This window comes from Nicrophorus vespilloides, unplaced genomic scaffold (genome assembly GCF_001412225.1).
Source record: "Nicrophorus vespilloides isolate i.1.1-1 unplaced genomic scaffold, Nicve_v1.0, whole genome shotgun sequence".
In the NCBI taxonomy this organism is placed as follows: domain Eukaryota; kingdom Metazoa; phylum Arthropoda; class Insecta; order Coleoptera; family Silphidae; genus Nicrophorus; species Nicrophorus vespilloides.
Window position 1 is genome coordinate 26,195 of NW_017097174.1, and position 21,013 is coordinate 47,207.

The following is a 21,013-nucleotide window of genomic DNA, read 5'->3' on the forward strand; positions in this document are numbered from 1 at the left end:
TGCCTCTCAGGAGGAAAACTGCAGGGCAAGTCCGTTACGCAAGCGGCCGCCTTCAACCACAACAAAACCGGGTGGTGGATCGAATCCACAAACAAATTGCACAATTGAGACTGCATGCAGTCCAAGCACTTTCTTCTGCATTACATAGGTAAATCGAAGTAGCGCGTAGTCTGCAAAACCTTAGCCTTCTCCATCTAGAAAAACAAAAGCACTGTAATTACATTATCCAACTGCATGCACCCCATTATAATTGATAATCCTTAATATGCAACAACTAATTCCAACGATCCATCAACCCCCATAGATACGCAACCAAACGTACACGAACAGCTTTATCTATTATCCTAATTCCTTAATTACCAGCCCTAAATAGTAATCAAAAAGTGTTAATTACATTACAACTATTAAATAACATCACCCAATTCGATTTAAACAAATTATTCACTTCTAAATACCTTAAAAATAGCAATAATCCATCCAATTACTCTTACTTGACAATTACAACTTTGCACAACAGCACAAACAATAAAATGACAGTTATTTAAAATTAAGCCAACTTAATTATTTGAAACTTACTTACCAAAGTTAAATAATAAAAAAATGTTACATATTATCAGTTTGCTTATTTGAGAAAACGATAAGTGAACAAATACAATACACATTCCGATACTAAAATATATTATTTAAAAACAACAATAGACATATAGAATTAATTAATTTTGATTCATTATCTTTTGGAGATTTACTTATGGGTAAATGCCATGTAAATATGAATCAATTTTTATCGTTATTATTTGTCCGCATTCTTTAACTTATAAGATTTGTTATGAAACTGTACAATTGTTTGTAGAAGAACGAGTTTAAAATTTAATTATCATAAAAAAATGTATTCTTAGGAAATGTATAAAGTAAATTATTAGTTTGGGAAAATGAAATCACGAATCAAAGTAAAATATTATGTTTATACTTATTAGAATCGGTTATTGCAAACGAATCATCGTAATGGAAAATAAAAAGCAATTAATCTGGTCATGAATGAGAAACATGTTATTGAGATAAACTCAATTAATTCCACTAAAACAACAATCGCGCATTTCTGTTTGTCGTTCCTCCAAATATGAATCAAGTATGCGTCTATTGACGTATTCAGCTGATAACGCGTATCCTAATAAGAAGATTTGACTCGTAAATATCTCGTTGCTATTTATATATTATATATTAATTATTCGGCAGCAAACATCATCTTCGATGACCCGAACTCCCCTTTTCTTTTGCGCATTATTTACATTCGCAAAACAATAATTTGTCGCTATTCCCAAGGTTCAACGAGTTCTTCATTATTCCTCTTCATATTTATGTTTGTTCATAACTCGTTTTTCAAACTGCCTACTTTCATTTTTATTTTGTTCCCTTTTAATACGGCCTCAAAACAACGTGTTTTCATTTTGTAAGTCAACATCACCTGCAGGAATTTAATTACTTGCATGTATTTATAGATTGAACTTCATATAACTGTCTTGAAATTCTAATAAATTCATCTATACAAACATGCATGAAATTACTAAACTTTACACTACATTTACAATCAACAACAATATTTGTAACAAAGAAGTTAACTCTTATCAAATGGATTGGGTTTTAATAAAGTAAACAACTTTTCGGTTGGGGTTTCGGGAAAAACGTCTAAAATTGGAAATGCAGATGAAGTCATAACAATTGTGCGAAAGTTCTAGATTGGCGCAAAAGTTCGCGATTAAGTGGGTAAACACAAGTTCTTTCCACAAAAAGGAAAAATATTTGTTGTTTGTACCGTTTGAGTCTTCCCAATAAAAATCATTCATTTAGAATACGCACTTCAGGCCAATGCTTCCGAAAACATTATTTCTATTTGCAGTTTAGAATTTATTACATGTTTATATTAGCAAGTAGAATATATTAATACAACATGTATTAAACGTTTAACTGTTTTAAAGGAAACACCAAAGTTCGCTTTGCTAAAAAGAAAATTAGAATATTTTGTAAATATGTTATTAAAATAAATTAATTTTGGTTACGTGCTTGAGGTCGTATATATTCATATGAAATGTTATTACTTTGGGATTTGTAAAATCCCATAAATATTTTAGTGCAGATGAAATAGTGGAAAATGCGTTGGTATTGTATGGGAAATTGGATCTTGGCTAAAAGGATAGTTACGTAAATGCAATCTATTTGTAACAATCACTTATCGTAGAGAATCGCCATGAATAATATGTATGGTCGCGCACATGCACGGAGATAATACCGCATATTTTTTCCGCGAGAAAACAAATTCTCGTAATGAATCCGATCTAAATATATGCGATTGGTGTCAATGAAACGACCGGTCTGTGTTGCAACGTCGAAGACTACGTGACCCCAGCAACGTGCGCTCCTGATGGCATTGTTTTCACCGGTTTTTTCTCTTTTTTTCTTTGGCAGCTACCTGATGGTTGGACGCGAGGATGGGTCTGGAAATGTTTCGATTTCCCGGGCAGCAGAAAGCGCTCCACTGCTACATCATCATGAGCATCTGGATCCTGATGCTCGTGGCAGGAATCTACAAGTTCCTGGAGCCGCATCAGAGATCGGCGCCAGAACCATCCGTGAACACGGATCCCTCGCACAACCTGGAGTTCGACGTGAAGACGAAGCGCATTTTCAAGTTGTGCAATCAGCCGCACGAAATTAGCGACGGAGACGAAGGTAGCGGAATTTTCTAGCGCCTTTTGCCAATGAGCGATGTACGAACAAAAAAAAAAAGAAAGAATGAAAGCCTTACTTGTTTTTCCTCTCCTTCGTTCTCTCGCACCTCAATAATATTCAATCAGCGTCACGGGGTTTATTTTCGTGATCACACCGGCTATTTTCGCGGCGTCGGAAGCCGCGCCAAGGAATCAAAAATACTTTCGAAATTTGTGTTTGCTTTTGCAGGTACGGTGGAATCCAACAAGTGGGTGCTCAAAGGACTGCTGGTGCTGATCCGGCACGGAGATCGAGGACCTCTGCAGCATCTGAAGAACGTTTCCGCTATACACTGCGGAACCCCGGAAACCGATTTGCTCACTGCCTACAAAGTTAGTATTATTACAGGATTGGCAATTCTTTTGGTTACTCAGCACTTGCTTTCAGAGCTATTTGCATAATTTGACTGTATCGGGGAAGGTTTCTTGGATTGGACCGGGACCTTTCCATGGGTTTCCTCTGCTGCCGACGCTGGCCAACCGGTGCCAGCTGGGACAGCTGACCATGCAAGGTGTGTCGCAGTTGCTCGCTCTGGGTCACATCCTGAAGCGCAGTTACTCGTTCATTTGGCCGAAGATCCAGAACCTGAGCCAATCCGAGGTGGTTGTTTACAGCACCCGATACCGGCGCACCTTCCAATCGGCTCTGGCATTCCTCTACGGACTTATTCCTGGTGAAGCACTAGCCAAATTGAACGTGTACGAGAGCCAATCCATGAGCTTCTGCTTCAAAGACTGCGGATGTCCCATCTCGGACAAATATTCCAAGTAAATTCGCATTACGTGCTTTTCCTAAAGACGAATATCTTAAATTGAAAAATCAAACTTCTATTGGTAAAGGTGTAACATACTTAAAGTAAATATTGATGAAATGTATTTTCTGAAACGACTCACCGTTTTCGCAACACACAACTATTGACATGAAAAGAAAACAACTTTTGTTTTGCCAAGGAAATATTGATACTTAAACACAATTCAAGACATGCCAACAAACGCAATTGATTCAGGCGTAAGTTGATGACAAATCACAAAATACGCCTGATCCAATCATTATTATTGACAATTCTCTTAAATCTAAAACCGCACTGAAAATTTCAATGTATGAAACAGCAAAAGCAAATACATTTTAAACGTATGGCAGGTGTTGACATAAAATAATGTTACTTTTGTTTTTCCAAGGCAATAACGATTCTGAATGTTAAACGCAATTGTCGCAGATTTATGGACTGGTTGAAATGTTCATTATCTAATGGAATTTTTTAAATTGTTTTAGAATTATTATTTTGATTATTGCGCAAACATAGTGTTATGCAATTTTAGGAATTTGTCTCATTTCGGTTCAAATAAACAAACAAAACGGTGTGTGACACAGCATGCTAAATAAACGTGCATTAAGAAATAAACGAATCATAACAGTCTTGATGTAGACTGGAAATTCCATAAGTCAACAGTTAAATTTATCATTATATTAGTTAATGAAGTAATCATTAATTTCATTCTAATTGCCAATTAATATTAAATCATTATTCAAATTACAAATTAGATGGTGACAATCTAATTTTTTTTTTGCTAAATTAGTATTTATTGAAGTGTCTGAAGATTAGACTTTAATGTGAGTGCTTGTTATTGCAGGGCTGTTCAGCAGAGCATAAATAAGGACCTGAGGTCGCATCCTGCTGTTAGTTTACTAGCTGAAACCACGGGTCGGGCGATCTTCTCTTCAGTGGTGGAACAGGCAATTCTCACCTCGGACCCGCACTCTGTGAGAGACGCCCTTTTGACCTACGTCTGCCACGGAAGTCCACTGCCATGCGAGAACACTAATAGCTGCGTGAGGAGACAAAACGTGGTCGGCATCTTCGCTTACACCGATTGGGTGACCCATCAGAAGTGGAAGAACGTGAACTGGAGGAGATTCTGTTTGTTGAAATCTTACGGTCTCATCAAGAACATCGTCTCGCAAATGCTGCACATGGTAATATATGCCTATTGTCTTCATAATCAGCTTGTAATAATAAATACTTATTGTAATTTGCTGAAGTAAATATCTTGAAATTAGCAATTACAATTACGTATTCTTCAACTACGTTGGAACAAGTTATGAATAATTTAAAAGCTATTTAATCGTTCGTTTATTGACAATGATTGTTCTTTATGAGCAGGTTTCGAGTAATGGACCGTATTTGGTGCTGTATTCCGGCCACGATCACACTCTGGAACAGTTGACTGCGGCCCTCGGTCTTCAGAACGATCCTCTTCTGTTCCGGTATGCCGGAAGGATCGTGTTCGAGGTGTACAACGATAACAGGGAACCCCAGAACGGCGTCAAAGGCGTCTATTTCCGCGTCCTCAGCAACGGTAAAGATGTGACCAAGCAGATAGCTTTCTGCAAAGATCTGGTGAAGGTTACGAGCAAAATAAACCTATGCAAAATAGAAGACATAATCCGCTTCATACACGACGACTACTTCGTCCATTTCAACGTAACTAATTTCAAGGATGCCTGCTTCGCCAAGAACGTGTAGCCACAAAGATTTTGACTAGACTGTGATTATCTGTATTTATTTATTTATGTATTTATTTATGTACTTATTTATTATTCAATTGACGAATTTGCGTGTTTCAGTGTGTACGTGTGATGTAAGTTAAAGACATATCATTAAAGTTAATTTAAAATTTCGCTCAACCTCAATATTTTAATGCCAAAGGAAAAGCTTACAAACTTCTCAAATTACATAAGGTATAAATATTATAATATTTGAATTGTATGCTCAAAGCAATATTAAAATTAACTTAAGTGAACTTCTTAAATTAAAAAGTGAAAGAATATACAAATCTTTTATTAGAGCTGAAAAATATATTTTCAGTACAGAAATTACAAATGTTAATACTATACATAGGCAACGAAATATACTATAGATAAAATACATTTTCAAAGGATTTTCTATAGATAAATCAATAAAATATAAGATTTTGAGTATTTAAAACGTTTAATTTCACTTTTCCAAAGCCCTTTTGTCATTACATTTTTTTAAAATTTAAAACCTATTGAATTCCTATAATTCACGCTAGATACCGCTTCAAATGGATATTCATTTATTCACAGTTTAATAAATAATACTTTATATCATTAATAAAAGCAAGTATTCGAAAGGTAATTAAATAAAGCGCATTTCTGTTAATAATTAAATCTAATTAAAGCTTTAATTAAAAAGTCTAACTGTGAACAGCGCAGAAAGTGCTGAACTATGACCTTCTAGTGATTGCCATAAGATGGCGAAAATAAAGAAACCATGACGTGACATATGCAACCCAACTTACACATATTCTTATGCGCCACCTGTAAGTTTCACAACGAAGGCTACAGTTCACCCCATTTCGGCGCTGTTTGCTTTCAGGATTTTTTTTAATTCGAGCGTTAATTGAGTTGTATATTAATTAAAATCTGCTTTAGAAGTTAATAAACTGCGAATAATTAAATATGAAGTTCAATCTTCATCTAGTACGAATATTTCGAAATTGAAGATAATTTAAATTTAAATTTAAATTCTTAAATTTAAATATGAATATGAATTATATAAATATTTTTAAATTAAATATAGTTTATTAATACTAATTTAGATCTTATGAAACAATTACAAATCTGTTGTAGACTGTAAATTAATAGTGGATTTAAATTTTAAAATTTTATAGTACTTTTGTAAATAATGTAAATTAATGAAGTTATCTTTGACAATAGAAACATAATTTTCACCTACTAGATTAGAGTTACAAATATAAACTGAACAAGATTACGCTAAAACTTGAATAATATTATTTAAGTAAATTGTTTTTCTAATCTTCTAACTAATCTTTACAAATATTCTTATACGCCACCTGTAAGTTTCACAACGAAGGTTACAGTTCACCCCATTTCGGCGCTGTTTGCTTTCAGTATTTTTTTTAATTCGAGCGTTAATTGAGTTGTATATTAATTAAAATCTGCTTTAGAAGTTAATAAACTGCGAATAATTAAATATGAAGTTCAATCTTCATCTAGTGCGAATTTTTCGAAACTGAAGATAATTTAAATTTAAATTCAAATATGAATTATATAAATATTTTTAAATAAAATATAGTTAATTAATATTAATTTAGATCTTATGAAACAATTACAAATCAGTTGTAGATTGTAAATTAGTAGTAGACTTAAATTTGAAAACATTTTAGTACTTTTGTAAATAATATAAATTAATGAAGTTATCTTTGACAATAGAAATATAATTTTCACCTACTAGATTAGAGTTACAAATATTTACTATCTTGTTCAGTAAATATTTGTAACTCTTCAATAACACGTACAATGAAAAAAAAACGCAAGTTATTTTATCATTTGTCATTTGCCCTAAGGTTAATTTTAGACATATTTGAACTATCTATAATAGTCTAAAGTTTTCAAATAATGTGCAAATAATGGATAATCAATAAATATTAATCAATTTGTAAATTTATACAGCTAAAAACTATAGTGAAAATTAATCAGTTTTTTTTTATAATATACAATATTTAAAAAAAACAAATTTCTAAATATTAAATTTAATCACAACACTCATAAGAAATTTTATTGAAATACTCAAATAATATAATTATATAAAACTTCAATAATATTATTTAAATAAATTGTTTTTTTTTTTTAATTTTTTAACTTTTTTGATAATATTGCACAATTATTCTAAATAAAGTTTAATTTTTTCATTGGATTAATATTTATAATATTAATATTACTTTAATAACAATTAAAATTGCTAATTAAAATTTTTTCCAGCTGATGATAACATTTATCAAGTTGAGTTATAACTCAACACGTTTATTTTTAGATTTGTTGTGATGTTGTGCAAAGTGAATTTATTGATTAGCACCTTGCATAACAACACAAAAGATTTTACGTTGGAATTATACTTGTATTTCGAAGCGAATCACATGACGTTAGTTAACAAACATGCGAATTCTAAATATTTATGTTGATTGTGTTTGTGTACATTGCTTTATTTTTTTTTTGCTCGCTTGAGGCTTATCAGGTTTCCTCGCCAGATTAATTGAATGTAGACTCAGTTGCGCTTTGCAGTCTCGAGCGTTTCGAACAATGGCAGAGCAGATACCTAGTTTGGAGAGTTTAATCGCTGCCGCCAAGAGCGGATTTCGCGAGGAGTTCGATGGAGAAGATCCATCGGCTGTGGTCTTTGCTCCAGGTAGGGTGAATCTGATAGGAGAACACACGGATTACAACGATGGATTTGTTTTACCAATGGTAAGGTTGTGGTTCAAGTGTTGTATTGTTGCGTATAGTGTTTGGATTGGATAGGCTCTGCCTTTGGTGACTGTTATGGTCGGGAGCAGGACGGAAGGGGACGAGTCGATTGTGGTCACGAGGAATGAAGATATCAAGGGAGCGAGGAGGGTCAAGATCCAGAAGAAGGAGTTGTTCACGGTCGACAGGAGGTGCGAACCAAAGTGGGCCAATTATGTCAAGGGTAATGCGTACAGATATGCAAGCAAACGATTTTTTTTTTACATTGATTTTCTCTTTCTTAAGGTGTTTTGGCGAATTACATCGGTGAAACACCCACCTTCAAGGCGGTGATCGTGTCCAGTGTTCCGATCGGTGGAGGACTCTCGAGCAGTGCGGCCCTGGAGGTCGTCACATACCAATTCCTGGACGCGCTGAACGGCGACAAATCTCGCTCCGTTATGTAACATCTCGATAGACAGACACTCGAAGGCGGTTTTAGAAAGGCTGCAAATTGTATGTTTTCAGGCCAACTGATAAGGCCCTGGCGTGCCAGAAGGCGGAACACGATTACGCGGGGATGCCGTGCGGTATCATGGATCAATTCATTTCCTTCCTGGGCAAAAAGGATTGCGCTCTGCTGATAGATTGCAGGTGATATACACGCATAATCGAAGTTGCTGTATCCGGCAGAGAAGTTCATCATCGCTTTTCGTTTTTCAGAATGATGACGAGCAAACTAATTCCGTTTGCCGATGATAATGTTGTGGTGCTGGTGACGAATTCCAATGTTAAACATGAGCTCACCGGAAGCGAGTACAGTACCAGGAGGAAGCAATGCGAAAAGGCGGCGCTTCAGCTGAAGAAGCTCAGCTTGAGGGACGTCGCCGTTGAAGATGTCAAACGATTGGAGGATGTGGCTGAAGAGGATATCGTGAAGAGGGCCAGACATGTGGTCACTGAGATCGCAAGGACCAAGGATGCAGCGGACGCTCTGAAAGTCAAGGATTTCGTTAGATTCGGCGAACTCATGACTCAGAGTCACAAATCTTTGAAGGATGACTTCGAAGTATCGTGCAAGGAATTGGACGAACTCGTGGACATTGCTCTTAGCGTGAAAGGTGTCTTGGGGAGCCGCATGACTGGAGGAGGTTTTGGCGGCTGCACAGTTACTTTGGTAACTTAACATACTACTGAAACAAAGCAGTTTTAGCATTCAAATTGTTTCAGGTTTACAGAAATAGCGTCGACTTATTAATAGCCACCATTAAGACTGAATACTCTGGAATCCCCACATTTTACGTATGCTCGCCAAGCGACGGTGCTCAAATTATACATTAATATCAAATAATTTATTTCCTATTGATAACTCATAAATGCTTAATTAGCTTCTAAAAATGTCAAATAATTATATATTTTGCAAATATCCTCTTTTTGTTGCTTTTATCTTCTATATGTAAATAAACTACATCATGGGCTAACAATAAATTAATCTTTAATGCAGTAATTAATTTCATTGTAATTAATTTCTGTGATTAGAAATGCAGGCAACCAATAATACATTTGACTTTAACCTGAGTAAAAGGGCAAAAGTATAAACATGCCAAAAATTCTCTGTAATGTTTACACGTTCAAGTAAGTATCGAGGCAAACAATTAAAAGCCCTGTAATCAAAAAGGTCAAGTTTTTCAGATATCCCTCAGATGTAACAGCAGCAGTAGCTCAGCCAAAGATGTGGCTTCGACTATTGTCAATGCGGAGGTTAAATATCCAAAAGCAAAGCAGAAGGATGATAAAGTGCTTGCCTCAGAGTTGACAACCACCTTTCCAGAGCCTCCGACAACTTGCTGCATGTCCGGGTGTGCCAACTGTGTCTGGTTAGACTATGTGGAGAAGCTCTCCGAATACTACAAGGATGGTGGAGAGAAGGCTATGAAGAGGATCAGTGAGGAAGTAACTGATGGCAACATGAGGGCTTTTCTCATGCACGAACTCAGAATGAGGAAGAAAAGTTGACATATGCTTGTTTCATAGTCAAGTTATAATGTATAGTCAAATTGTTAATTATATTCATTGAAAATGAATGTGTTTGTTTTATTATGGTTAATTCTTATTAATTATTAATTAATAATTCATAATTAATTAGGCGTTTGAGCTGTTGCCTACATAATATTAATTATTTTCGTTACTAAGCGACTGAGCATACAAACAATATTTATTGTGCTCTTGGGAATGTCTTACAGGGATGTTAGGAGTAAGTAAATTCAAACAAATTACATTTACAGCTAAAATTGTATCTTGTAGATTTTACTGAAATGTTGCGGACGTTGGGTTATCCGGCTCTGGTATCGATGGAGAGCTTCAGGAAGCCGAACTTCCCGCTTGTAGCGAACCTCTTGGTGTGGTTAGCGAAGAGGTTTGAACCTGATGCCGATATTTCAGGTGAAATAGATACAGAAACGGAGAGGATTGCTTTAATAAGGAGCGCTGCCCAATTCATGGTGCGTGGAAAGTTAATTGAAGAGTATAGTGTAACTGAAGGATTTTCAGGCTTTGAAAGCGAACATTAAGTTGAACACGAAAAGGCTTTACCAAGCTGATGGGTATGCTGTTAAGGAAATTTTGAAGATTTCGTCTGTGCTTTACGAGGCTTTGATGCATCACTCTGTCGGTGGGAAAGATGAAGAGGTGGAACAAGAATTGAGCGTTCGGGATTTTGATATTTCCGATAAAGTAAATGTTTATGGTATATGATTGGTTCATACTTATAATTGGCGTTTTAGATACACGATTTGAAGCAGTCGCGGCAATTGGCCACGGAAATAACAACTTCTGGAGCGAGCTTGTTCGATTTGCTGGGAAAGGAGATTGATCTGAGGGTTGGTATATAAATGTTTTCAGAGGACTTTCAGTAGCTTAGGTTGGGTTAGGGTTTAAGGCAAGCCAGCGTTGGGAGGAATTACGAGGTGGCCGACGTGGAAGCATCGATTAGGAAGGCGATTGAATCATTGAAAGCTAATGTAGCTGAAACCATGCAGATGATCGACAATGTTTCGGCTACGGAGGGAAGCTTAGACGCTAAGATCGAAAGGAGGAAAGTGGAAATCGATCGATACGAAAAGAGGTTACAGACCTTGAAGAAAGTTCGGTGAGACGTTATTGCTGCGAGCTGGACAGTTGATGTATTTTGATCATTTTTCCAGTCCTGCGTTTTTGGAGGAGTTCACCGGTTTGGAGGAGGAATTGAATAAGCTTTTCGCACAGTACTCGGTGAGATTGAGATGTTTGACGCAGCTGGAGAGGTTGGCTGCTGAAGCTGAACGTGTGCAGATCGAGAGGCAACAGTTGGCTTCGTCTCAACAGAAGATTGAGCCGATAGCGTTTCAGATCGAGGAGTCCAACGATCAGATGATGAGCATAGAGGAGCCTATGATCAATGCGGAGCAAAGGTTGGCGCCGAGCAGACAAGAGCGGCCGAGGGCGCGCACTGGAGGTTTTAACACATTCTTGCACAAGTTTCGTAGAAAGATCTTCAACGTTTTGAGCTTTTTAGGACGGACACGCATGGACAATAGCAGTAAGGGAAAGGTTTTCGGTAGCATGTCCGTCGATGAAGAGTCTTCGGACTCCGACGACATCTTCTTGGATAACGATGAGCCGGAGCTTCTGCAATCCGACGAAGAGGACAGTCTCAGTTTGGCGCTCGATCTGAAGCGAGCCCCGTCTGCTAGAATAAGCAGCAGCATCGTGCAAGACAACAGCGACGACGACTTTTAATTAATCATTGCTAATTAGTTGTTTTTTTCTCTATGTTTATTACTATTATTTGATATAACATATTTACAAAACTACTCGCACGTATAAAAATAGTAATAATAATAATACAAAAATAATATAATTATGGTACACACGAGAGACGCCGCCTGCGCAAGATACTCTGATGGTATTGCTCTAAAATGAGCGGTCTTCGTTTCACCGAGTGAAAACTTATTTGCATCTCGCTCTAAAATATTATATATAATATATATGTATAAATTAAAAATAATAACTTTTAAATACATCACAGAACCGAAATTAAATTTAAATCTTAGATTAAAATATAAGGTTTTTCATTATTATCTTCATTTTTTTTTTGTTTGTTTGCTGTTGCTTCTAATAATAAAGTCGTTTTATTCATTCCTCTTGGGAATCGCGGGTATTTGCGTTAGATTGGGGGGGACATAGCAGAATTAGGGGAGTATTTGTGTTCTTTTTTTGTGTGTGTTTTTAGGCCTGTGTGTGCTTGAGTGCGTGTTCTTTTCTCTTTAACTTTCTTCGTCTTTCGCTAAAATTATCTGCGCGTGGGCGGCGCCTGGGTGTGTTCCATGCATCCTTCAACGTTCTCTGGCCAATCGCAAACGTTCTGATCGGGATTGAAGACCAGATTGACCGGGCAAGGCATGTGATGCTTCCTCTCGCCTTCGCACATGTAGTATCTCGTGCAATCGTTGTTGTCCTTATGGTAAGAAATGTGACCTTCCTCCTCTTCGCAAGTTACCTCGTTCGCTGCAATCACCAAGTTAACACCACCATTTGATTAGGTTAGAGTAAGCTTACGATCTTTAGTCGTGTATTGGCCGATGGGACTGGAACTCTCGAACGGTCCGGAATATTCCAATTTCACTTTGTATCCATCCAATTCCTGAGTCATCGCCTGCATCAGAGGGAATTTACCGCTTCCGCATTGTCCCCGGAAATCGTCCATGTCCACGGACCAGATCATGATTCCACCGAAACCTTCCTCCTTCAACCAAGCCATCTGCAATTCCAAGTTTACAAATCTGTTCTTTTTCACGTTATATCAATCGCAACTTTACCTTCGTTTTAAGACTTCTTTCATCATCGAATCCGACCCACTGGTTCTTCCTGTAAGCGAATGGTACCTGTTGCTCGTTGTCCCAAACCAACGTCGTGTTATCTTCTTGGAGGAAGTCGCAAATCTCGTAGAAGCTCATGAATCCCGGCTCAGATGTGTATTTTCCAGCAACGCCTCCACCGGAAGCGGCGGCTCCAATATCGAATTGCGTCGTGTTCACCAGCTCGAAACTTCTTCCATATGTGGGCATTCCGATCATCAACTTCTCTTTAGGCGCGCCTTGCTTCACCCATTCCCTAGCCGAATAATCCTAACAACCAAAAATCAATTGTAATTTGCTCGAAATCAACTAAACTATTCGTAACTTACCACAGTCAATTTCTTCTGGTGACTGGTGGCGCTTTCCAGCGGGAACAGCGGAGAGTTGTGTCCGACGGTGCGCTCCCATTGTCCGTGGAAATCGTAGGTCATCACGTTGATGAAGTCCAAGTATTTGCTGATCTCAGGGACGTCGTAGCCGGCGGCAATAGCCTCAAAGCTGGCCGGTACAGCTGCAGTCAACAGCAACCTAGGTTGTCCGCTGCTCTTCGCTTCGCCTTCGAACGCCAACCTGAGCTCCTTCAGCAAGTTAACATACGCGACGCGGTCGTCAGCTCCCCTCGGATACTCCCAATCCACATCCAAACCGTTGAACTTGTAATCCCTCAAGAAGTCGATGGAGTCGTAAACGAATTGATTCATCCTGAACGAGTTCCCGGTCAGCTCTTTGAATGGAGTTGATCCGAAAGCCCAACCGCCGATCGCCAACAACACCTTCAAATCGGCGTTCTTTTCGCGCAACGCAATAACCCTATCGTACATTTCATCATCTTTGCTGTCTGCTTCCGCCAATTTGAAATCTTTCAGCGTGGCGAACGCGTAAATAACGTGCGTGCAGAGATTCGCGTTGATGTCTTCTGGGGTGAACTTTCCGGCACCTGGCCTCTTCTGCGACCAATTGGTGATGTAACAGAACACCTGCGGTGGACGCGCTGAAACGCAACATAAAATTAATACTGTTTTTTTTTTATTAGTTAATTTGTAATTCTTACTGCGTCTGCTCGAAGTGGAGGCTCCCTTCAAATGCGCCTTCTTGCTTGGTTTCCTGACCCTCTTCAGAACCTCGGAGACGGCTACCTTCGCCGGTTCTGGTTTTTCAATCTCATCCTCTTCGTCTTCTTCAACACCACCGGCCACTTCCTCCCAGTCAATATCCTTGGCTCCTTTGCCGCGAGAAACACCGCGCAATTCCTCTCTGCAAATAGAAGAATTAGATTATGTAATAATGAAGATTTGAAGGAAATCAATGAATTACCTCATGGCTCCGATGAGCGGATATTTAACGTTACCACCGCAGACGGTGCCAGTGAAATCGTCCATGTCGACGGTCCAAACCATGGCTCCTCCGAAACCGCTCTCCTTGATCCACTTCATCTTGTGACGGATCGATCTTTCGTCATCGAAACCGACCCATTGATCTCCGTGAATCGCGTATGGTACCTTCATTTCATCGTCCCAAACGTACGAGGCTCCATTCCTCAGCATCTCGCAGACTTCGTAGTAAGCCAAGAATCCGGATTCCTTCGTGTACGTGCCTTCCTTACCGCCGCCGCTCGCCGGAGAGTTAACTTTGTACCGGCTGAGGTTGCTCAGAGTGAAGGTCCTTCCGTAGGTCGGCATTCCGATGATCAGCTTCTCCTTGGGTGCTCCCAATTTGACCCAGAGACTTGCGGCGTGGTCGACGGACAATTGCTTGCGCCATTCGCTGTCGGTGCTCGGGGCGTAAAGCGGGGCGTTGTGTCCCGTTTCGCGTTCCCATTTGCCGTGGAAATCGTACGCCATCAAGTTGATGAAGTCCAGGTAGGAAGCGACGGCTGGCACATCGTAACCAGATTTGATGTTGTCGGGACCGACGGGTACAGCTGCAGACAGCAACAACCTAGGTTTCTTAGCTTCTTGAGCTTCAGCTTCGAAGGCCTCGCGAAGTTCTGTTTAGAAATACATAATTATAGAAATTACTTTGTAATCATTCAAATTAACTTTCTTCTTAATAAAATTCAAAGACGTATTGTTTCTATTGAATTATATTTAGAAGTTTAATGAATTCACTAGTATTCTATTGAATGCTAATGTTGTTGTTTAAAATTTGATTGGATTTAATGAGGTGAAATTACCTTTGAGAAGGTGAACGTAGTTCTTCTTATCATCGGCTCCTTTCGGGTATTCCCAATCGATGTCCAAACCGTCGAATCCTCTGTCCCTCAAGAATGGAATGGAGCTGTAGATGAACGTCTGCCTGGCGTATCTGCTTCCGGCCATGTCTTTGAACTTTTGCGTACCAAAAGACCATCCTCCTGTAGATTAATCAAAAAACTTAATACCTCGAGGTTGTTTAATGCTTATTACTGACCTATGGCGAGGAGCGTCTTGAGCGCCGGATTTGCCTTTCTAAGTTTATGTATTTTATCGTACAATCCCGCTTTGCCATCCTTCGTCTCGTCGTTGCTCTCGAACGATGAGAGTTTGCCCTTCTTCAGCCAACCGAAAGCGAAGATGATGTGCGTGCAGAGATCCGGGGTGATGTCTTCCGGTGAGAACTTACCGACCTTCGGACGGTACTGCGACCAATTGGTGTAGTAGCAAACGACCTTGTATCCATCTTTGTCCTTCTTGGACACGCTGGACGCGGACAGAGAATTGTCGGAGATCTTCTTCGAGCTTCCGCGTCCTCTCACCCTGAACCTGCTCACGCTCGCCGCAACATCCTGATCAGATGAAGAAGCAACCGAAGCGGCAGTCGTCGTCGGTCTCCTCAATCTCCTCCTGGTAACTGGACAGATGTGCAAGAGAAGACAAAATCAGAGAGCGCAATCAAACGTTTATTTGCGCAAGCGAGAATTGATGCCAAGGATCATTAAGATACGGCTCTGGACAATCGACCATTGTCTTCCGCTCCGGAGGATTCGAATCTACTGTATTAACCGCAGACCAATTAGCGCTGTCTCCGATTAATTACAATTATTCTCGGCTTACAACTTTTCGTCGCGATTTGTTAGCGTGAGAAATCGACCTCACTTCGACACCGTCCAGTTTTCCATTAGAAAGTTTCGGATCATATTTCTGTTTCGCGTTTATTACCATTATTAAATTGCAAGTTCTTGGTCACATAATTTCGTTCTTTTATCCACGTTTCTTTTATTACCGTTTTCAAAGCTAAATTGGAAAACCTAATTATACAACAGAACAAAATCATACAACAACAAAAAAATAATAAATCGAAACGAAAGTTTGCTTCAGCACACGAAATACATATTACTTTAATCGCATGTGCGTTTAGAATGTTATTCACTCATGGGAATCCTTCTAGAAAACACATCTGACATTTTAACATCCTTTAGTTGTTGTTTTTTTTTGTTTTTGGCTCGTTTACTCCGACTTGACGAAATACCATTGAATATTATTAATATTGATGCAACGTTTCAACAAAAATCTTAATGTATATCCAAAATCGTGGACTCACCTTTGACGGACGTTCCTATTTGCACTAAGACTATAATGACTAGGATAAATACGGCCAAATTTCGGAATCTGAACCACTTCGGAGGAATCTGAAACAGAAATCGTGTAATTGAAAATAACATCGAAACAAGTAGCAACATTTTAATTAATTATACATTCTATATAATTAAGGATGTGCATGTTTTCTATTATCTCGATTATTAAGAAATCATTAACGAAATTTGAATATGCAAATAAAAATGTTAATCTGCATATTACCACTTTTTTTTTAAAACTTTAGTTTATTCATATAACAATTAAAACAACATATTTAAGAATATTTCAACTAATATTGGTTTATGAAATTGTTAAATTCGTAGATAAAGTTTTAAATGTTTACAAGTTCAAAGAAATACTTAGAAAAGTTAAAAACAATCACTGAGATCTTCAATATATAAAATTCTTTTCATAAATTCGTTAGTTTCTTGCAATATTTTCACATTCTTTAATTACAATTCATAATTTTAGATTTATAACAAGATTTATTCTGCTTCTTAAATTTGATTTCAAATTGAGATTCATAATATCTCCTATATCTTAATTTCAACTATTTAATTGTGATTCATTCTATTTCCTACATTATAAGTTAATTTCAACTATTTCGTTCTGATTCATCCTAAATCTGTAATTAAATCCACTTCTCAACTTCAATTTTTTTTACCATTTCTAAGATACTAATGAAAACGAAACTTTAGTCAGCATCGGAAATCCTGATTCCTAAATTATAATTTTATATATTTTTTTGTTGAAGAAAACCACTGGCATTTAAAATTTTTATTTTGAATAATGATTTTGACCCAATAACATTTCCAGTTTTTTTTTTTGGAGAAAACGCCAAATATTTTTATATTTATTATAGTTTAATTACATTTTCTGTTATCTACATATGAAGATAAATTATCTCATTAAAAAAACAAAAATGAAAAGAGAAAATCGTTGATTTTTACTATTTCAATAAAGAATCTACTTTTAAAGTGATCCTTGAAAATTGAGTGTCTTCAGTGAAATTATTTAGAAATTTTGAAAATTAATACTTGAAAATTTAGTGTCTTCAGCTTTTGGATTGAAGACGAATGTATTTTATATAGTTAATACATAACTTCACAGTAGTTTTTTTTTATTTAAGTTATTGTAATTTGTTAGTTAAAATTCGTGAATTTAAGTGGTTTTTCGTTCGTCCAAATGCCAAGGGTTCGAGATGTGTCATAGAAACAAGTTGAATTGTGTATTTGTGTGTGGGAATAAGTCGATTCGAGCGGATGGTTTTACAATATCCGTTTGGGAAAAATGTAAATAACACGTCTTTAGCTGGTGTCCTCCGTCGAAATTTTGAAACGCCGAAGAAACGTTGCGCAACGTCTTGTACAAGTGTGCTGTGTATTTGCCGCGCTTATTTGAATATACATATGCAGCACACGCGATTGTAAATAAATACATTCCGCCGAGTCCGGTCCGGTTGCGCAACAGAAACGCGCTCTCCGTGACATAACAACCAACAACGTTGCGTTGCGAAACGGACCGACAACGCTCCTTCCGCCAAAGAAACACACAAAAGACCTTTCAGCAGCAAATTCGCACCTGGAACGATCGAAATGCCAGCATGTAAAAGCTGCTAACGCTTTTTAACTGTAAATAATAATCATGTTATGGGTAGATTCGCTTCAAAGCGAAGCGAAGTGGGCTGCCTTGAAAATCCGCTCACCGGATCAACCAACCAGCTGCAGCAGAGAAAACTCGAGTTCGGTATTCTCATCCTCCAGTTACCACCAATTCTTAATTAACAAATATAGAGAAGACAACTGATTAATCTACTCTATATTTCCATTGAGTGAGTCACGCAACGTGCAAAACGGTGATTACCTTAATGATTATTTAATGTTTCCGCGGTGAATGGGATCCGATTTTATTAACGATTATTCGATCACAATCGCCGCTTAATTACAACACAAATTAATTATCGTAGAAAAAAAATATATAAATAAAATATAAATCAGAAACGAAAAGTGGAAAATGCGTTTTCATCGAAGGTCATCGTCACAACTTGAATAATTCATGCAGAGCGTTCGCATTGTTAGTTCTCTTAACAAATTTGCTCGAAGATATATAAATAAATAATTGTACTCCTTCAACTCGTTTATTATTCCGATCCGTGCGCGCAAATTCTTGTTGCAGAATTCCGTTTTGCGTCCTTGAATGCGTGATCCAGTTACTAATGGTGCTGGAACAGAATTTTTTTGTTGTTGTGTCCGGCGAGAAAACAACAAGAATGGAACGGAAAGGTGCTTGGTTGTTGCAGCCTCTCATTATTGTTTTTTTTTTCTTATTTTATAATTGTTATCGTTTATTTGTTACGCTCGGAATAGCAAACACATTTTCAAATGTCAGCTAGTTGCATTCAGATTTCCGATTCGAGCGGAATTTAACTGCAGATTTTGACGGCGAAATGCTAATCTGCAGACCGCGGCTGCTGACATTTAGATAGATTGTTGATCGTATAGCTGCAGGATCTTTCTGGAAAATCATTAAGAACTTTATCGAGTCTTTAGTTTTTTTTTTAAATTATAATCATTAGAAGATATATGGTTTGAGACAATAATTGAGTATTTGTGCATATTTGAACATTCATGTTTGTAATAGAATGTTCAAATTTGCACAATTAGCGACATTTACAGATGATTCTAAAGAAATTTATATATAAAATCTACAGATACAAATGTTACTGGAACAAATCTGTACAAATTCTTGTTTTCTAAACTATTGGAATCGTTATAAACGACTTGAAGAATGATTTAAAGAAATTTCAAAGTTAATTGAACTTCAATTGTGTTCAATGATTCATTCGTTTTTTCTACAATCTCGTTCGAAATCAATACGAAATTCTAATATAAATGAATCACACAAATCCACTTGTTCTAAGCTATATTTCAATTAGCGACATTTACAGATGATTCTAAAGAAATTTATATAACAGATACAAATGTTACTGGAACAAATCTGTACAAATTCTTGTTTTCTAAACTATTGAAATCATTACAAACGACTTGAGGAATGATTTAAAGAAATTGCAAAGTTAATTGAACTTCAATTGTGTTCAATGATTCATTCGTTTTTTTCTACAATCTCGATCGAAATCAATACGAAATTCTAAATTAAATGAATCACACAAATCCTCTTGTTCTAAGCTATATTTTAATTAGCGACATTTACAGATGATTTTAAAGAAATTTATATATTAATTCTACGTTGTAATAGATACAAATGTTACTGGAACAAATCTGTACAAATTCTTGTTTTTTAAACTATTGGAATCGTTAAAAACGACTTGAAGAATGATTTAAAGAAATTTCAAAGTTAATTGAACTTCAATTGTGTTCAATGATTCATTCGTTTTTTCTACAATTTCGATCAAAATCGATACGTAATTCTAATATAAATGAATCACAGCACGATTGAATCATCTGGATCGTGCGTTTTGCTAATTGGAAAAGAATTCCAATGAGATATTTTTGTTTTAATTTGAAGAATTTCACAAACATTTTCTTGTATTTTCTAATAATTAACTTAGAGTAAATGATAAAAATGATGTTTTCTTTTATATAATTGGAAGAATATACAACTATTATTTGGTAAATAACAAAATTTTCGATATTTATAGAGTATTAAATGTAATATGAAGAAATTTGTAAGAAAAATTTAATTTATTTTGAATTTATTTATAATCCTTGAGGCAAATGTAGTTACTTATAATAAACGTGTTTGAAAAGCGTTTTCGCAATAATCATAGACATAACAAAATACTTTACAGTCAAATTTATGTGTTAAGAACAAAATTTACTTTATTACACGAATTGCAACAGCAAATATTTTGTTAACCATAAATTAATTAAAAATTTTAAGTAACAAAACTATAGAAAATTTAATAAGAAAACAAATTAATGTGTTTTTTTAATAGAAAACAGGTTAATAATTAGTAAAGTGTAGATCATTTAAATAAAAGTTTCATTATTTGACAACATAAAATTGTACAATAGTTTCCCATAAAGTTAAATGTCAATTTTTTAAGCGAGTTATTTAAAATATTACAAAAATAATGATTCATAAACAGCAAAAAATATATTGAAATTGTAGAAATATTTATTTTATGCTATTATAATAAATTTGAAACTTATATTCAAGAAAAAATAGATGAATAATTCTTCAAATATCAGCTTTATTCATATACAACATTTTTGATCTAGAATGTTTCTTAATAAACAACTTTTATAGAACTGCTAGATTATTGAACTTTAGGTAAATGTCAACTGTTGACATTAATTATCGTACGTTTCTGGTGATTATATTATTTATTAAGTGGTTGCTATGGTAAATATAAATTATTTACATTATTTACTATACTTTTCTTGTTATTCTGCTTTTTCGAACGTTCTTATTTCAATTTTTCAACTTTGAACGCGTATTACAGCAATATGGATAAGAGCTCAGGAATGTATCTATACTTGCTGGATTCCCCAAACATTCAACTTTCATGTGCAT

At 36.4% G+C, this 21,013-nt stretch overlaps 5 protein-coding genes across 5 annotated transcripts; 4 read left to right on the plus strand and 1 right to left on the minus strand.

Moving 5' to 3' along the window:
* Positions 1 to 59: 59 nt before the first annotated feature.
* LOC108559293 (2-phosphoxylose phosphatase 1) lies at positions 60 to 5,456 on the plus strand. The gene is made up of 6 exons (XM_017916527.1): positions 60 to 148; positions 2,461 to 2,724; positions 2,953 to 3,095; positions 3,151 to 3,530; positions 4,395 to 4,737; positions 4,925 to 5,456. Exons 2-6 carry the CDS (start codon positions 2,484 to 2,486, stop codon positions 5,285 to 5,287), a joined length of 1,470 nt encoding a protein of 489 aa, XP_017772016.1. The 5' UTR covers positions 60 to 148; positions 2,461 to 2,483; the 3' UTR covers positions 5,288 to 5,456.
* Positions 5,457 to 7,567: 2,111 nt separating this feature from the next.
* Positions 7,568 to 9,473, plus strand: LOC108559298 (galactokinase-like). Its single transcript, XM_017916533.1, has 6 exons — positions 7,568 to 8,049; positions 8,104 to 8,272; positions 8,335 to 8,491; positions 8,557 to 8,682; positions 8,752 to 9,205; positions 9,259 to 9,473. Exons 1-6 carry the CDS (start codon positions 7,885 to 7,887, stop codon positions 9,367 to 9,369), a joined length of 1,182 nt encoding a protein of 393 aa, XP_017772022.1. The 5' UTR covers positions 7,568 to 7,884; the 3' UTR covers positions 9,370 to 9,473.
* Positions 9,474 to 9,559: 86 nt separating this feature from the next.
* Positions 9,560 to 10,091, plus strand: LOC108559299 (oxidoreductase-like domain-containing protein 1). The gene is made up of 2 exons (XM_017916534.1): positions 9,560 to 9,663; positions 9,713 to 10,091. The coding sequence occupies exons 1-2, from the start codon at positions 9,648 to 9,650 to the stop codon at positions 10,042 to 10,044; spliced, it is 348 nt and encodes a 115-aa protein (XP_017772023.1). The 5' UTR covers positions 9,560 to 9,647; the 3' UTR covers positions 10,045 to 10,091.
* A 134-nt stretch (positions 10,092 to 10,225) lies between these two features.
* Positions 10,226 to 11,860, plus strand: LOC108559297 (clusterin-associated protein 1). The gene is made up of 7 exons (XM_017916532.1): positions 10,226 to 10,282; positions 10,333 to 10,529; positions 10,579 to 10,761; positions 10,812 to 10,907; positions 10,959 to 11,176; positions 11,232 to 11,521; positions 11,582 to 11,860. The coding sequence occupies exons 1-7, from the start codon at positions 10,261 to 10,263 to the stop codon at positions 11,803 to 11,805; spliced, it is 1,230 nt and encodes a 409-aa protein (XP_017772021.1). The 5' UTR covers positions 10,226 to 10,260; the 3' UTR covers positions 11,806 to 11,860.
* A 271-nt stretch (positions 11,861 to 12,131) lies between these two features.
* On the minus strand, positions 12,132 to 16,530 carry LOC108559295 (probable chitinase 3; the record flags this gene model as incomplete). Its single annotated transcript, XM_017916531.1, is given in 9 exon segments — positions 12,132 to 12,573; positions 12,625 to 12,826; positions 12,885 to 13,193; positions 13,253 to 13,914; positions 13,975 to 14,177; positions 14,238 to 14,910; positions 15,097 to 15,276; positions 15,333 to 15,752; positions 16,443 to 16,530. Coding segments are annotated over 9 exon segments (2,952 nt in total), but the record flags the coding sequence as incomplete, so codon positions are not given.
* Between the last annotated feature and the right edge of the window lie 4,483 nt (positions 16,531 to 21,013).

Bases quoted from the DNA above. Each gene is read 5' to 3' on its own strand.
- LOC108559293 (XM_017916527.1), top strand. From the start codon at position 2,484: ATGGGTCTGGAAATGTTTCGATTTCCCGGGCAGCAGAAAGCGCTCCAC. The intron at 2,725-2,952 runs GTAGCGGAATTT...TTGCTTTTGCAG, and splicing joins AATTAGCGACGGAGACGAAG to GTACGGTGGAATCCAACAAG. The intron at 3,531-4,394 runs GTAAATTCGCAT...TTGTTATTGCAG, and splicing joins ATCTCGGACAAATATTCCAA to GGCTGTTCAGCAGAGCATAA.
- LOC108559298 (XM_017916533.1), top strand. From the start codon at position 7,885: ATGGCAGAGCAGATACCTAGTTTGGAGAGTTTAATCGCTGCCGCCAAG. The intron at 8,683-8,751 runs GTGATATACACG...TTCGTTTTTCAG, and splicing joins GCTCTGCTGATAGATTGCAG to AATGATGACGAGCAAACTAA. The intron at 9,206-9,258 runs GTAACTTAACAT...AAATTGTTTCAG, and splicing joins GCGGCTGCACAGTTACTTTG to GTTTACAGAAATAGCGTCGA.
- LOC108559297 (XM_017916532.1), top strand. From the start codon at position 10,261: ATGTCTTACAGGGATGTTAGGA. The intron at 10,762-10,811 runs GTAAATGTTTAT...TTGGCGTTTTAG, and splicing joins ATTTTGATATTTCCGATAAA to ATACACGATTTGAAGCAGTC. The intron at 10,908-10,958 runs GTTGGTATATAA...AGGTTGGGTTAG, and splicing joins GAAAGGAGATTGATCTGAGG to GGTTTAAGGCAAGCCAGCGT.